The 17821-nt window shown below is 42.6% G+C and overlaps 2 protein-coding genes across 6 annotated transcripts in view; one reads left to right on the top strand and one right to left on the bottom strand.

Moving 5' to 3' along the window:
- The window catches only part of KIF13A (kinesin family member 13A), a 211714-nt gene that overhangs the window by 149291 nt on the left and 44602 nt on the right, over positions 1 to 17821 (top strand). For all 5 annotated transcript variants that reach the window (XM_032424921.1, XM_032424918.1, XM_032424919.1 and 2 more), the window contains 5 exons: positions 464 to 598; positions 3643 to 3773; positions 8234 to 8320; positions 8420 to 8586; positions 14694 to 14907. In XM_032424921.1, the coding sequence (XP_032280812.1) occupies positions 464 to 598; positions 3643 to 3773; positions 8234 to 8320; positions 8420 to 8586; positions 14694 to 14907 (734 nt within the window). The remainder of the gene's footprint in view (positions 1 to 463; positions 599 to 3642; positions 3774 to 8233; positions 8321 to 8419; positions 8587 to 14693; positions 14908 to 17821) is intronic.
- Positions 2006 to 2730, bottom strand: LOC116644992 (fatty acid-binding protein 5-like). Its single transcript, XM_032424922.1, has one exon. The coding sequence runs from the start codon at positions 2615 to 2617 to the stop codon at positions 2210 to 2212; it is 408 nt and encodes a 135-aa protein (XP_032280813.1). The 5' UTR covers positions 2618 to 2730; the 3' UTR covers positions 2006 to 2209.

Raw genomic sequence — 17821 nt, 5'->3', positions numbered from 1 at the left:
AGTGTGCCCAGAACCTCTGCTGTGCCTTCTGGCGCCTTCTGTTCAGACACCCTGCCTCCTACGTTACCACTGCCCCATTTCTTCCTTGGAAATTCTTATACTTCAAGAAACATCTTAAGTGTATCCTTTTCCTGAAGTCTTTCCTGGTCTCTGAACCCATCACAATCTCCCTCCTTGGAAGCCCCGTAGTGCATTGTTCCTCTCCAGTGGTCCAGGGCTCTCCTCTTCTGATTTAGGTATGTCGTCTTATCCCCTCTCCTAGACTGTAAACCCCTTCAAGGGAAGATGGTGTCTGGTTCACCCGCAGCACCCTGATAACACTGACTCAAGATGTCACACATTTTAGACACTCTGTAAACTTGGTTGTAATGTTGGCATTGTCCCCAGAAATAGTGACTGAAACTTTCCATGGATACCTCTTGTGGCTAGAGCAACAAATAGAGTTCCCTGTTTTTGTTCCCAGGAGAGACAACGACAACTCGAAAGTATGGGGATTTCCCTGGAGACATCGGGTATCAAGGTCGGGGACGACAAGTGCTACTTAGTCAACCTGAACGCAGACCCTGCTCTCAATGAACTTCTGGTTTATTATTTAAAGGTAAGAAAGAGGGGCGCCTGGGTGGCTCAGTTGGTTAAGCGACTGCCTTCGGCTCAGGTCATGATCCTGGGGTCCCTGGATTGAGTCCCGCATCGGCCTCCCTGCTCGGCAGGGAGTCTGCTTCTCCCTCTGACCCTCCTCCCTCTCATGCTCTCTCTCTCTCATTGTCTCTCTCACAAATAAATAAAAAAAATCTTAAAAAAAATAAAATAAAAAATAAAGGTAAGAAAGCATATAAATAGACAGTCGCAATCCTGATTCATTCACATACAACTCCCATTGGAATCTGGATGTCTGTACCCATGATTTCATTTTTGTATCCAGCTTAGCGCTCATTAAAAGTAAGTGACCCCCTCCCCAAATAAAATAAATAAATAAATTGCTTTTGCACCATTTAAAAAAAAAAAAAAGTAAGAGGATGGTTGGTGTGGTCTGGTTACCATTGAAAGTGAAACCTCCCCTCTGGCGACCATCAGTTTGTTCTCTATATTTAGGAGTCTGTTTCTGCTTTTTCTTTGTTTGCTTGTTTGTCTTTTTTAGATCCCACATAAAGCAGAATCATATGGTATTTATCTTTCTCTGTCAGACCACGCTTTTGGAAATGCTGGCTTATTTTGTTAAGTGAGAAATAAGACATCTGTTTGAAGTGGGGCACCTGATAGACACTGATATGGGGCACCCCAAAAGACATAGGGTTCCTCAGTTATGGTAGTATAGAAATATATGTGGCAGTTTTTAAATAACTCTCAAGGATTGGAGACCTGGGGACTTGAAGGTAGCTTATCTAATTGTCCACACACCTAAATCTCTAAATGCCAGAGATATTACCCACTTGCCAAGTTAAACAGGTGCCTAGTTAAGGATTCTGATCTGCCTTGAGTGAATATAAAAATGCAATGGAAAATAAGCTAGAATTGAAGAAAGGAGCCTCAGTTTTCCATTACCCTTTTTATTCTCCTTTTTCCAGAGACATAAATCTGGTGCAAATAGCCCCTGATTTACTGAGAGTTCACCAATGGACTTAACTGTTCATTTGGGACATGATTAAGGCATAAGGAATTGTGTCCAAAATCCTAATTTTGAAAGACCAAGCCTTTCTGTCGAATAGGGAAATATTACTGTCATGGTGACTCAATGATTTTTAGAGCAATAGAAAACACAAAGTGATGAGCTGTGGACTGCATCATGGGAGTGACAGTCCTCATATGTCTGAAATCATGCTCATCTGTGCATTCTATAACCCACAGGCTACAGTACTCTGTAATATTAGGATTCGAAACTTAACTACTTTTATCATTTTATTTTTATTTTTTTAAGATTCTATTATTTGAGAGCAAGAGAGAGAGTATGAGAAGGGGAGGAGCAGAGGGAGAGGGAAAAGCAGGGAGCCCGACACGGGTCTTTTTTTTGGCATAGCACAAACAAATTTATTTACTAACCAAAGGGATGATCCTAATTAAATCAACACTTTGAAATAGATGCATGTAAAATGTTTGTGATAAAGATAATTGAACACAGTAATGAAAAAAAAAAGCAGTATGGAGATTTGCTCATTGAACTGAGCTTGTTTATCCTCACAGCTACTTCCTGTCCACAATGATGATGGAATTTTTACTCTACTTTTCCATAGACCCGAGTACAGGTGACATTATTCATGACGCATTCCACCACTAATTTCCCATTTTCCAATTTTCTTGTGATTGTGCTTTCCTTCCCATCCCATTCCTGATGTTGAACCAACGCACCGTCTGTGAAGTTGCAGACAGTCTGAGTTTTTCTGCCGTCAGCTGTAGTTTCTTCAAACTTCTCTCCCAGGTTACATGAAAACTGTGTTGTTTTCAAAGTGCTCTCAGTTTTTGTGGTGAGGTTTTTGCCATCAGAAGAGATGATACAATCTGGTTTGGCCGTTGCGGCCACTTTTCGCAGAGCCATTCCCACTCCTACTTCCTTCATGTATTCATCAAAGCCTTTGCTTTCCACTAAGCGCCATCTTCCTACCAGCTGCTGAATGGTGGCCATGGTGGGCGAGGGCTGGCAGGCCTAGTGAGCAGAGCAGAGTGGGGCGTCGGGAGTGTGGCTTCCGTTTTTTTTGGGGGGGTAAAGATTTTATTTATTTGACAGAGAGAGACACAGGGAGAGAAGGAACACAGCAGGGGGACTGGGAGAGGGAGAAGCAGGCTTCCCGCCGAGCAGGGAGCCCGATGCGGGGCTCGATCCCAGGACCCTGGAATGATGACCTGAGCCGAAGGCAGATGCTTAACAACTGAGCCACCCAGGCGCCCCGCTTTTATTTTAAAATTTATATATTTGAAAATACCATTTTCCATCAAATTCCTGTTAGTGATTCTTGAATTTATATAGTTATTTTCAAAGCATTTTCCCTGTCAACTCAAGTGATCCTTGAAAGAATCCTACTAAGTAGTTCAAATTGATGATATTGTCCTAGTTTTGAAAAAAAAAAAAGAAAGAAACCAAGGCTCAGACTGTGAAGTGGCTTGCCCATGGTCACGTAAATAGTAAGCTGTCAAGTTAACATGGGAACTCAAGATAGTTTCCTGTCAAGTCAGATTTCCTTATGTTGTTGGTTTTTTTTTTTAAGATTTTATTTATTCATTTGACAGAGATGGATACAGCGAGAGAGGAAACACAAGCAGGGGGCGTGGGAGAGGGAGAAGCAGGCTTCCCGCCGAGCAGGGAGCCCGATGTGGGGCTCGATCCCAGGACCCTGGGATCATGACCTGAGCCAAAGGCAGACGCTTAACGACTGAGCCACCCAGGCGCCCCCCCCATTTCCTTATATTGTAAAACAATATCTAATCACTGTTGGTTGGTGTTGTTTTCTTCATAGTGTTTAAATATTTTTAAAATGTAGTTATTAAGGTAAGCTTTTGACCTATTATGTTCCAGATATCTTGCATCTCCCATCTGATTGTTTAATATTGTCATGCAGATGCTGTTGGGTTATTCAAATTGATGGTGATAAATTTGTGTTGAGTTACTTGTAAGAGTAGGTTTTTCTCCTTTCTTTCACAATCTGTTACTAGGACCATACCAGGGTGGGTGCAGATACGTCACAGGACATCCAGCTGTTTGGGATAGGAATTCAGCCGGAGCACTGTGAGATAGATATTGCGTCTGATGGCGATGTTACTCTGACTCCAAAAGAAAATGCAAGGTAAGAGAAATAAATGTCCACTTCATGTGAAGTTCAAGTAGCCTTCTGCCTTATGCTGTATTACACTATATTAGAAACTCTGGATTTTTTTAATACTCTGGTTTTTAATTGACAAAATTGCATATATTTAAAGTGTACAATATGATTGGACCATACTCTCTTTTAACACCGTATCTAAAATAATTTTAATCAGCAAATTTTCTCATACCCAATTCCAGTGCCATGTTTTTGTTCCTGCTCTTTGCCCTCCCTCACCCTGCCCAGTCTCCTCCTTTCCTACCCTGGGGGTAGCAGTGCATTCATTCTGGAGTCTTTGCTCCAGGCTCTGTGCAGGAATGCCCAAGTATAGGGACTCAAAGCCTGGTGGAAGAGAATGTATAGAGGCAACAGTGATTATATGGGATGATAAGTGCTTCTTCCTGCAGATCTGATCACTATGGAAATGTGTGGGGTTGCAGGACCAGAGGTGGGGAGTTAGGATATTATTATGATATTGTCATGGGAACACAGCAAGTGGCAGAAGAAGTGAAGAACAGAATGTATTTGAGAATAATTTGAGAGTCAGCCAGCTTTAGTGATGTGCTTGGGGACAGGATGGAGAGTCAGTGAGAGAAGGTGAAGTCAGCAATGGTTACAGGGTTCTGTCTTGGGAGACTAGATAAACAGTGGAGATCCTGAGCCGAAATAAGGACTACAAAAGGAAGGACAGGCGTGGAGGATGACGGGTAATGAGTGGTAATGGATTCAGGTTGGGATCCTGTGAATTTGAGGTGTCCTTGGGACATCAGTGTGGATGTATCCAGTTGGACATTGGATTTAAACATGTAGAGTTATACTCACGATATACAGTCAGCCATTAATGGTGTCGTCTGTCTTCAAAGTGGATCCCAAGTGTGTAGTGGAAGGAGTAAACCAATGTTTTAGGGATGGTCTGAGGAGCCCGGAGACCAGGGAGTCAGAGAGGCAAAGATACAGTGATGGAAGCCAAGGGAGGAGAACATTGTAAGGAAGAAGAGGTCAAAATAGAGGTTAACAAGCTTCTGTTGGATAGTTAGGAAGACACTAGCAACCTTGGGATGTTTAGGAACCATGTAGTTGTGGGTATAGAAGGAACAAATGCAAGGAGGAGAGAATGGGCGGTGAGGAAGTGGGCTGAGAGTCATGGTTGTGAAGATGGACATGGGATTAGAGACAGAGCCAGGGAGGGACGTGGGGTCAGGGGAGAGTCACTGTGTCTTCAAATCTGTCTTCAAGTCCACGCATTCTCTCTCTAGTCACATCTTACCTGCTGCTTAACCATTGTATTGAGTTTGTAATTTCAGTGTCTCCGTTTTTCATTTGTAGAAGTTTAGAAAGTCCTTTTTTTGGTAGGCCTGGTCTATATTTCTAGAGTTGTGTTTGTACTCCACTGTATGCCTTTTTTTTTTTTTTAAAGATTCACTGTATGCCTTTAATAGATTTTTACTTATTTTATGGTCTTTGTTTGAAAATTCTATCTCTGACATTTTTGGGGCTTCAGCCCGCCTGTTGGTCGAATCTGCTGATAACTGCTCCCTAGAGCAGCGTGTGATTCCTCAGGTGGGCTCACCTTCAGCAGGAGGTTCTCTGTAGAAGTCTCATGGCCTGCGAGAGGGCATAAATTGTTGCAAACACATTTTGTATTGGCTTCTTTTTTTTTTTTTTTTTTTTGAGAGAGAGAGAGAGAGAGCAAGCGAGCACAAGAAGGGGGGGAGAGGGAAGAGCAGGCTCCCCACTGAACAGGGAGCCTGATGCAGGGCTCGATCCCAGGACCCTGAGATCATGACCTGAGCCAAAGGCAGACGCCCAACCAACTGAGCCACCCAGGCGCCCCTTGTATTTGCTTCTTAACAAGAACCCCAGGCATATGTCCACTTAGAAATCACTTTTTATGTTACTAATTTCTTGGCTTGGGTACACTACCAAAGCAGGCAATTTCCATATTTCTTTATATTATTGTAATAAGAGCATACTATAAATGGCAGTGATGTTTTATATGTGTGTTCAGAAGTATGTGTGTGTGTGTGCACGTGTGTATGCATGCACACACATACCTATAGAAGGGTTCCTTAAAGTTACAAATGATCACAAAAGGTAGCAATAAATAAAAAGGCAAAGCTTATTATATTTCTCTCTCATTTCCTTTGGAACTGTTTTTAGTTTTATTCTAGAATAACACTATCCAATAGAACTTTCTGAGATAATGGGAAGGTTCTATACCTGCAAAGACCATTTCAGTAGCCACTAGTGAGATGGTGCTCTTGAGTATCGAAATATGGCTAATGAAAATGAGGAACTGAATTTTTAAATTATAATTCATTGTTTAAAATAATAAAGGACATTGAGTGACACATCTCTTCCTCATACTGCTATTCCTAGATACTAGATTATAGATGTATTTAGATATGTCTAAATACCCATCTATCTATACACCTAGATATATTATTTAGATACCTTAATAAACTGGGCAAATACTTTCTTTGAAAACTGACTAATGAATGTTTATTTTTTAGGTAGAAGAGGTGAGTACTCTATTAAAAAATTTCCCCCCAAAAAAACAACTTTTCATCATTCTTCGGGCAAAAATATGTATATTTGTACAGATGTACATACACATATATATTCTGATCTCATTTTCCACTTTTTGCAGATGAATATATTAGTCCATAATTCCGAATAGATGGACACAGACCTCTGAAGCTTGAGTTAGCGTTGAGAGTCATTTTCATTGGCAAGAATAAAGGGAGCATGTTAGTGTAAAAGATACACACCAAAGTTTCATCATGTTTATGTATGATAGATGAAAAACATTTGAGATGGTATTGCCAGGGTATTTTTATCAATAAGAACTTAGTCCCTAAACTTAAAATATTACTACCAAGGAGGGCTTATTTTCATGTGTGAGTTCTCCTTACTCCGTAACTCTGAGCTGGAGAGTCCTCTAAAGATAAGGAGCCAGATAATGAGATTCTATGAGAAAAGTAACTTACTGAAAAACTAAAACTCAGAATAATCATTATTTTTCTCCATCATACTTCACCTGACATTTCTTTAGTAAGTTAAACTTTAATTAATTATCCTCCTGATTGTTTTAATACCAGCAAAATCTCTTTTTTTAAATGAAGGAAACATTTATAAGAAGACTAGAATTATCAGCGCTAAAAATTGTGGAGGACTTTTCCTCTCCCCCTAAGAAAAGTCACAGTGGCAAGGCTTTAACTTTGTTAAAGAATCCTTTGATGAGATCTCCGATTGGCAGGAAGTCCTACGAGATCTGTTACCGTGAGTTATTCACAGCCCCTGGATTCATAGCCCCTTGTAGCCAGTAAGCTGTAACAAAGCTGCAATGCAGGGAAGACTTGGGGCTTCAGGATTTGCTTGAGACAAATTGCAGATGCATAGGTCAGCACAAACCTGGAGACATGGTGCACACCATCTACTGCGTGCTATGTGCAGGATAGCAGAGACTCAAGAGTTGTTTCCCCCATCTCCGATTATTTGTCTTGTTTTTACAATTTGTTTGGTAGCTATTTAGGATTTAAACCTGGTTACTCTTTTTAGGTTTTCCCCAAGTTTTTATTATGGAAAACTTCAAATGTATGAAATAGAAGAGTATAATGAACCCCCAAATGTCCATCATCCAGCTTCAAAAATGAACACTTCACAGACCGTTTTGTTTTTATTTATATGCCCTCCACATCTCCTCCTCCCTCCCCTCTGCATTATTTTAAAGCAAGTTCCAGATATAACTTTGTATCTAAATATATCAGCTTGTATCTCTAAAAGACAAGTATTCTTGAACATAGCTTCAATACCATCACACCTAAAGTAATTACAAATAATTCCTTACTAATCATATATTGAGCCCAGTGTTCAGATTTCCCCAGTGGTATCATAAATGTTCCTTTTCAGCTGTTTCTTGAAATCAGGATCAAATAAGATTCAACCATTGTCATTGGCTGTTATGTCTCTTTTAACAGGTCCCTCTCCCTCTATTCCTCCCCCCCTTCCCCGCCTTCTCCTTGCATTTTATTTATGAAGACACCTGGTTGTTTCCCACAGTCAGCATTTTGCTCAGTGCATCCCATGACATCATGTAGCATCTTCCACCACCTTGTGCGTTTCCTAAATTGGTATTTAGAAATAAAAGCTTGATCAGGTTCAGCCCATATTTGGACAAGATATTCCGTAGGCATTCTTGTGTATATTTCCATTAGGAGCACGTCATGCCTGGCTGTCTGTCTTTGAGGGATAGTGGAAGCCCTTGATCATCATTGCTTAGGTCACGGGTTTTGATAGTGGTTATAATTCTGTTGTTCCTTCTTTAGGAATTAGTAGAACACCTCCGTTAAGAGAAACTTCCCCACTTACCTCTTTGGCTACTGGGGCTGGGTTCTGTGCTCTTCCCCGCGGCGCTGACGTACTCCCTGGTGTCCCTTCAGGTCCCGTGTGAATGGCACTCTTGTGTGCAGCACCACCCAGCTGTGGCACGGTGATCGAATCCTCTGGGGAAATAACCACTTTTTTAGGTAACATCTTTTGTGTTCCCTAATACTTTCATAAACTTGCTTTTCTGTTATCGGAGTATAAAACAAGTCAATTTTCTCTAATGATGGAAAACTCCACAGAATTAATTTACCTAAGAGGAAACGGCGAGATTGGTTGAAAGACTTTGAAAAGGAGGCAGGCCCACCAGAGCATGACCTGGACGCAGCCAGTGAAGCTTCCTCCGAACCAGACTATAACTATGAATTTGCACAGATGGAAGTTATCATGAAAACCCTGAATAGTAATGGTAAGACCTTACCTCCGGATTCTTCCGTTTTTGCCAGTTCCTGTCTCGGCAGTCCAGTGAGGGATGCACTTGTGTAAAGTGGAGGCGTCATTCTGAAATTAAGAACGTAAACTTGCTAATTTCTTTTTTTTTTTTTTTAAGATTTTATTTATTTGTGTGAGAGAGAGCATGAGCGGGGTGGGAGGGGGGCTGCAGAAGGAGAAGCAGGCTCCCCGCTGGGCAGGGACACGGGGCTCCATCCCGGGACCCCGGGATCACGACCTGAGTCAAAGGCATATGCTTAATGGACTGAGCCACCCAGGTGCCCCCAAATTGCTAATTTCTTACAGAGGCCATTGGGGAGGAACTAATAAAACTATTCCAGGGCCTGGTCTGCTCCCTCAAGTATAACTAAGAAGTCCCTGTTTTGAGACTCCTTGTTCCCAAGTCAGTTATGGTAACATTTCCACAGTCCTAGAGTACAGGATGATCGTGGTGGAATTCCTTTTCAAATTTCCCGTTACTGAGTTCGTCATTTCTGAATCCTTCAGAGCACAAAAATCCCCAGCAGAGGATGAACCCAGGAATTTCAAATGGAATCTAATGGAGAGATAAAGGTCACAATATTTGCTAACAACTCAGTTGGAAATTATACCACCAAAGACGCTTATTTAGTAAGCCCAGGTAGCTTTTACAAAAATGATCCTACAAAGAGGGGCTTTTATAGGCTCTTTGCTTGACTTACATGCCGACCTGTCTCAGATTTTTAAGGAAGAGATTTTCCTTAAAGCCTTGTTTCTAGATCCCTCTTTCCAGAAAGTTTTCAGTGTTTGTATTAAAATTCTTCCCTTCTATATCTAAAAGGTAAACCTTTATCTCTTCATACACACTTCCGTGCATTCAATAAAATCCACACCACATTCTTTCCTTGATGGCTGTTTTATAAATCTGCAGCTTCTCTTCCATCTCTCAGTCTCTCGTCACCAGGCTTTTGCCTGGGGACTAGAAGCAGGACAGGAAAGTTCCTCTCCTACCAAGCACAAGACAGCATTTCTGGGACCAGAACTATTTGACAGGGAAATATAGTTGAGTTTACATTAAGGAGCACCTGAGAAAGTTTGTTTTTGGATTTTGTCTCCTTTCACTTTCCCAATCAGGGGTTCTTTGAATACCTGAGGATCCCTACCTCGAGCCAGGGAGCACCTCCAGGAGCCTCTGCCTGACATGGTACAGGGAGAGCATCATGGTTTCCCAGTGGGGCTCTCCCCTGAAACCCTGACTTTTGCACTCTATCTATGAGTCAGCCTGAGAAGAATGTGAGCGTGGCTGGAGAATGTCAGTCGGATCTCTGGCATATCAAATTGGGGATTCGAATTGCAGGAATAAAGACGTTGACCTTTTTAATCTCTCTGGATTTTTAGCCCCAAGGACCCCCCTCTTTTCCATTATAAAAATGAAGTATGAAGAAAAGGCTAGATGGAAAAACAAGTATGATGTATTTAATATGAAGAATAGAGAACACCACCAAAAAAGAACATCAGTGAGATTAGGGATGCAGATTAGCTGCCGGGGTTTTGGGCGCTGCACCACAGACTGGACCATAGCTAGAAATCAGGCTGCAGTCCACTCTGCTACTTGCTCACCCAGTTGGGAGGAATCACAGAAGACATTCCAAAGTGATGTTCAGACATCAGAATCACATTGATGGGCCATTTTCCGACGTGCCTGAGCAACAAGTCTCCTATGAGTAATTTTTGGGAGCCTGAATGGATACAGGGTGTGACAGGAGGGTGTGGGCCCCAAGCCCCAGGTGCAGAACGCCCGTTGGAAGAACTTCTTTCTTTACATGAGATTACAGAATTCTAGATGTCTCTGTTGTCTGACAGCAACGTATCCAAGTGCTATCAATTTAATCATCTACGTCCCACATCACACATTTCTAATTTTATTGAGTCACTACGATCTTATCATATTTATATTAAAGCCCTGAATAACCGATGAGTATTTGGTGAGTGTTAATTCCTCCAGTCCTCTTAGCCAAACCAATTAGTCACCGGTGGGCTGGCTTATGGTATTAACTTGAGTTACCCATTTGTCTTCCAGAACAAGCCTTGTTCTCCAGTGTTGATTTTGTCTGTTTCAGAGTAGAGTTTCCCCAATTCCCCGCTTAAGTGGGGCTTCCCTCTGGTGTGCTCTCAGTGCCGAAACGTGGGGGGCCCGCTAGTGTTCATGGAATTCACCTCTACCACTAGGTGGCTTCCCGATCCTAAGCCTGTCTGCCTGGTGGTCGTCCCCCTGGTGGTCCTATTTGAAGATTCTCTTCCCTCTCATGTGGTTTCAGACGAAGCTCCTCCACAGACACTGGGATAAAGGTTTTAACTGATTGGCATTAGCATGGGGGAGCTTGACTGGTTGTTAGCAGTGCTGCTGACCGATGCTTGTGCTTCTGCTTTGGCAAAATCGAACTAACATGATTGGGAAGAAGTGGAAGTTTTCTGCCTGACAGAAGCACTCTGTATTCCTGATTGAGGCGTGTGCCCTTTTAAGTCGTGACCCCTACCTCCCCGTGTCCCAACTCCATTGCCTTCCCATTGGTTAAACTGGTAGCTGTCCTTTCCCTGTACTTCCCCCAGCACAGACGTGTTACTGCATTATTGCTCCTGTTACTAATGGCTGGATGACCGTTGGGAGCTCAGCAGTTCAGGACTCTGTACTTGCAGATATCGATTGACCTGCATCGTCCCAGTAATAGACGAGGATGATGTATTTTCAAATCTCTGAATCATGATCAAAAAACCCCATTCATTGGAATTAAGAATAGAAGCAAACCCAGTATCTGTGGACGATAATGTGTTCTTCCCGAAGGTTCATAATAAGAATGAGGCACTCTGTTTTCCTAGAGTCAGTGGGAGCTCTAAAGTAAAGAGCAGTGAAGGGGCTGGTGAAGAGTCATTGAGTTTATTCCATCTGGGATTAAGAGTTGGTTTTTTGTTTTTTCCCAGAGGATTTACTTCCCTTCAATTCAGTGCATTGGGCACCTGGGTGTGAATGAGTACTGATTGTTTATCACATCAGTGCCCTCCAGCCTCTACTACTGGCACCCTCTCTTTTCCATTCTCGGGACCGATGAATAAGTCTGAGTGCATTACATAGTTACATACCGAGATAAAGAATAAACTAACGAAGAGAGAACATTCTATAATAAATGTGGTCCTTTCTCTCTTCCTAAAACACCTCCCTCTTTGGTATCTTGGCTTTAGGCTCCAGGCTCACTGAGTTTCAAAACCCTTCATTCAAGAGGAAGAAAATGATAGGGAGAAAAAGAAACCGTGGACAATTTTTTGATGGCTGGTTGGTTGAGAATAGGCTAAATAGTCTTTGGCTTCTGTCCTAAGCCATATCATAGAGTCAGATTGACCTGCTGAGTAGGATGATCTATTTATAAATACGCTGTATAATGATAAAGGCTTGAAACTGGCTCATTGAAAAGACGGTATCATCAAATACGTCTAAGAGAAAGACTTGTGTTGAGATCAGAGTTCAAAAGGGAAAGATAGAGGGAAATCTTAGCCCCTGTATCTCTACCCAGGCTCTGTGTCGTGTGGTCTGTCCCAGGGCCCCAGGGCAGGGCTTACCGGGCTACGGTGGCAGGCTCAGGGGAGGGGTGCTTTGAGTTGTTCCCTCTTCTATAACTGCTTCTTGGTTTGTGGCCACTGATGAAGCCTGGTGAATAGTTATGTCATGGTGTTAGATCATGGCGTCTGCCAAAGCAGTTTAAGCACCCTTGGTCACGTTGCCTCTGCATTAGCATGGAACCTCGGGGTGAAATCCTCTCAGCCATTTGGGATCATGTGTGTTTCCACACACCACGGACTAACAAGCAGAAATAAGGATTAAATGTCTTACCCGGTGTCTTTTAGCAAAAATCTTAGAATATTAATTTTTATCAAATGGTGTATTCTCCAGTTTTCTCTCTCTGGAAAAGATTTGTGAACACTAAGGTAGGCTCTTGAAAACCAGGCTCCATGGAAGTATAAATGGATGGTGAAGACCCTGTCCTTCCTTTTTTAAACCTAGAGCCTAAAAGGGAAAAAGTATGTATTGTTTGAGAAATGCATTTTTAAAATAATTCTGAGACAACTTTTCTTCTCTAGCCCTTATATTTAAAATTTCTTCAGACTCCTTCACCATATTATTCATATATTTTTCATAAATTTACAGGGCGAGGTCAGAAGTTCTAATGCTTTAGAGTACATAGATGTCTTACTCTATGAAAAGCTCTTCCCTCTCCATGGTCTGTCTTTGTTTAAGAGTTTGGTATTTTTTAGGAGTTCATTTTCCATCAGATTTTCAGGTGGTATATTTTAGAGACTCCCTGTCAGGACTCTGTGAAGAAAACTATTTCTGCTTTGGAAAAATGCTGAGTTTTAGAATTTTATATCTGCAAAGAACAGGATTTTTTTCAAATATCTACTCTTTAACAGAGTACTAATTCTGAGCAAAAGATTGGAAGTAAGAATACTGTATCAGTTTATTAGTAAATTGATGTCCAACCTCAGATGGTTAGCTCTGATCTGAGTTCAGAACCTGGCTCTGTCGCTTATTAGCTCTGTGATCTTAGGTCAGCATCCTTAAAATGGGAATATATCCACCCTCAGGTATGGTGCAAGGCTTTCATGAGATGATGCATGGAAAGGATGCAGTGCTTCTACCTGAGTGGTGGTCAGTAGCTAGTAGAATTCTTATTGCCATGTGGTTGTCATTTTTTATTAAAACAACTCACCCGTACTCTGTGTAGATCTCTAGTGATTTCTTAAATTGCTTTCTACTTTTTGTTTTGTATAATTTAACCTTATTTTTTTAAGCTAACATACTATCTCTTTCTCTTATTGCTTACATAGAAGATAAGTATAATTTACATGGTTATTCCACAAATTGATCGGTAGGGTCTTCTGGAAAGGTCAGTCAGGAACTCATTGTTCTGTCATCATTGGATGACAGAAAAGTTCATGTTGTCCTCTTCATTTCCCACTCTATCCTGGAAATTAAACTGAGAGTCAGTCTGTGGGAACAACACAAATAGCACTATTTGAATCCCAGGCAAAGGTGTGAGTTGCAGGCCAGTCTGAGAATATGAATCATGTCCTCCCCATCTCATGTGCTTCAAGGAGGAAATACTGGGATGGTGGTTTTCTTATTTGCCATCCAAATAGTCTGACATATTGTTTCCCTGCAGTCTACTCACTTAGAGATGCCAGTAACTTTCTCCTGTGGACATATGGTCAGTGCCTTCTTTCTCCACAGCATCCAGATCAGTGGTCATTGCCAAGCTAATGTCCAGCCTCAGCCAGTGACCCCTACGTACACCACAACCACTGCTGGCCATGGCCATGGCCCCTTCGAACAACGTATTTCTGTACTTGTTCACCACATGTATGGTGCTGATCTCTTGGTCTGCAAAAGCAATAAGTCAAAAACAACCTTTTGTTTTTATAAGTGAATTCCTCCCCTCCTTCCTCCTTTTTTTCTGCTTTTCTTTTCTTTTTACATGTGAATTACCCTCCTGGATATTAGCACCTGAGAAATTGCCAGACCATATACTCAATATTTTCAAGCATATGCTGTGATCTAGAAGTTCCCTCCCCCACGATAGAAATTCAGGAGTAATGAGATTTGTGGTTAAAATCAGAAATATAAACCCTTCACCATATACTAAAACTGATGCTAAATGGGCATAGAAATTGACTACCATAAAAATGAAATCTTGTGTGGCTGTCTTTGAAGCTGTCTTCGATTTCATGAAGTTTTTTCTCGGTGGGTAGAAACGCATCCCCTCTAGCGTCTGCTTATAGTGAATTACTGATCCATCTAAACAGGAGGATGAGCTCATCAAATTGAAGAAGCACAGTAGATGTGGGGAATGTTTACATGTAAGGCATTTATCTGAAATGTCAGCAAAAAGGCCGTTGGGAGGATCTCATCTGGAGGGGCCCCTCGGGCGCTCAGAGAAAGCATCTGGAAAGGCTAGATTCTGAGCAGGGAGATGATTCTCACTGGAAGAAGCGCCGACCGGCTGCCATGTCGTGCCCATCACCGAAGACACCTTGCCTTGTCTCTTGGCTCCCCAGACCCAGTGCAAAATGTGGTTCAGGTGCTGGAGAAACAGTACCTGGAGGAGAAGAGGAGTGCCCTCGAGGAGCAGCGGCTCATGTATGAGCGGGAGCTGGAGCAGCTCCGTCAGCAGCTGTCCCCGGAGCGGCGGCCCCCGAGCAGCGGCCCTGACCGCCTGGCCTACAGCGGCCAGACGGCCCAGCAGAAGGTGACCCAGTGGGCAGAGGAGAGGTAAGAACGGGACCTGGGGAACCCAGGGTCACCAAGGGGGATCAGCCTAGCGAGGAAGGAAATCTTAGTCCCAGATCTGGGTCGTTAGCAGTTGCCTTTTCCTTTGAGAGATACTGTCCATCCGCAGGATGTTTACTGCAGTGTCAGTTGTTAAAGACCACCCCTCTCCCCCTTACCCTTCAGTAAAAATGGCACCACGTGCCAGCACCACCGGCAGGTATCGAAAGAGAAAGTTTGAATACTCCTGTTGCATAAAAGCATTCCTCATCTTTAAATTTCTCTTACTGTGGAGTCTCTCTAAATACAACTGCCACATTAAGAGATCTACTAAATGTGTATTTTCCGAATTTATGGCTTTTAAATATTTATCTCAGCTGAGGTGCCGGTGGGAGAAGCATCGGCCGAGAGGACAGTACGTCACTTGTGGATGCTGTCGTGTTCTCACCACAGTCTAGGCGCGTGCTGACCTAACAGTCCCCGCAGACCGTGCCAGAGGGGCGGTTCTGTCCGTCCCGTAGATGGGGCGTTCACTTTACGTGTCCTCCTCAGTCACCCGCCTGGCCAGTGAGGAGGCCAGCGTGTGAACCCAGATCTGCCTGCAGTCCCCTTACTAACAGCAGTAACAAAAGTAGCATTGGGTGTTTACAGAGCATGGTCCAGGCACCAAGTGCTTTACATGCATTCATCTCATCTTCACAACTGCTACTCTGTTTGATCATTTGTACCCATTTCACACATGAGCAAACAGGCTGTGAGGGGTTGAATGATTCCCCCAAAATCATTTTTTTTAGTATAAACATTCACATATGTATTTTGCAATATTCTTTTTGCACTTAACATTTATTTGTGAACATTTTCATTGTTTTAAACAACCACTACTATATTAGAGGCCAAATTCCTTTGTATGACATAGAATAATTCTTTGAATTAGTTTCACATTGTTGGATATTTAGTTCTTACTAAAATTTTTGCTTTCATAAATAATGCTGCAAAGAACAACCATGTGCACAAATTACTGTGAACATCATTATCTTCTTTTTTTTTTTAAAGATTTTATTTATTTATTTGAGAGAGACGGAGATAGCAAGAGAGATCATGGGCAGGAAGGAGAGGGAGAAGCAGGCTACCCACTGAGCAAGGAGCCCGATGGGGGACTCAATCCCAGGACCCCAGGACCATAACCTGAGCACAAGGCAGACGCTTAACAACTGAGGCACCCAGGCGCCCCATTATTTAGCTTCTTATTACAGAGTCCTAGAAGTAGAATTGCCAGGTCAAAGTGTAGGGGAAATACTAAAGACTTTTGATGCAAACTGACAAGCTACCTCCCAGAGTCCCTTAGCTGGCAAGTCGGGGCAGTGAGATCAAAGCCATGGCCGTCTGACGCCGGGGCCAGTCTCTGATTCTTGCAGCCACACTGCATCTCTCATGAGCAGTGAGACTCTTAAACTGGAGCCACATCCAGGGAAGATGACCCCTAAGAGGAGAAGAGGGAGAAAAGGAGCCCAACCCTGCTTGCCATAATAATGCACTTGATTGTTCTAAATTAAGAGAAAAGAGTCAGTGGCATTTTCCCCAGGAGCTGCCCGCTCATCTGTCTGGATACTGAAGTATGAAGATTTATCCTGCTTGTAACACATTACTCTCTATCTTTTTCTGTGCCTGGGTAAAAGAGGCAAAGGTTATCAGATGGTGCTTTTTCTGAAGAGCTGCCTTCTCTGCCTTTACTGCGAGCTGGTGGCTTTCTTCTAAGCAACAGCAGGCTTGAAAGTAATTGTGATTGGACCCACTGATACCTTTCTGTTCAGTCTCCCTAATTACTTCTCTATGTCCTGAAGATGGTAAAAGACAAAAAAAGATGCAACAGAAAAAGTGGATTGTTTTTAATGATAGTATTTTTCAGTCAAGTGTTAAAATTTTTTTTCCCACTTACCTTAAGTCCAAATTGATTTTCTTTGAGGTTCAAGTTCTTAAACATAAGGAGAGTAGCAAGGATGATATTTTGGGGATGTCATCCAAGGAGAGGAGAATGGTTACAATATTTATTTCACCAGAGTCACTGGATAAAATTAAGATGTCATTAATGATGGACTGTTATATTAGAAGCTGGGACTCTTACCTAAATAAATGTGGATGGCTTGTGAAATACTGAGGGACTCATACCTAAGTAAATGTTGAAGGGCTGAAAATCAAGTATATTTAAGAGCTAGTGAGAATTACAAAGAAAACCAGAGATGCCGATTCTTCTTTCTGGACACTTACAATGGAGTGTAGAGCAAGATACAAATACGTGAAAAGTACATCATAATAGTAAATTAAAGAACAGTTTCATCCAACAATAGGAAGTGTTGCAGTTGCATAATTGTCCCTTTGTCATTGGTCCCTGAGCTGAAGAATAACTTCCCAGGGCAGGGGATCTGTGATAAACAGGTGGGTGCCTGGGCCGGAATGCAGGACGAGCTGTGGTGGTTAGTGCAGGGTGGGACCCCATTCCGCGGAGCTTCTGCAGCAAGATCATGGAGAAGGAAGGATTTCAAGCGGGTTTGAAGGGTGGCGACTGGACGGGCGGACAGGAGGTGGGAGGCATTTTGAACGGGCAGGTTGGTACAAACAAATGGGAAGCCACGGAGAAGAGGAAGGTGTGTTTAGGGGATTACATGAGAGCTGTTTTGTTTGGTCTAAAAGGTGACTTACAGAGGAGGATGGAAAGCTAAGTCCAAAGCTGTTCTGTAGGGCGCAGAGGAGGTTTTCAACTGAGGACTGACCTGAGACGGGCAGGGATTTATGTGACTGTCTGGGAGGGAAGAGGAAGAGTGTGGGGGGCTGTGAGGTTATGGGGGGCAGGGATGGGAGCCAGGAACCAGGGGCTATGAAAACAATAGAGAGAGAGGAGATATTTCAAAGGGAGAATCAA

The sequence above is a fragment of the Phoca vitulina genome, unplaced genomic scaffold (genome assembly GCF_004348235.1).
Source record: "Phoca vitulina isolate PV1807 unplaced genomic scaffold, GSC_HSeal_1.0 scaffold31, whole genome shotgun sequence".
NCBI classification, from domain to species: Eukaryota; Metazoa; Chordata; class Mammalia; order Carnivora; family Phocidae; genus Phoca; species Phoca vitulina.
This window is presented reverse-complemented; position numbering and strand designations above follow the sequence as displayed.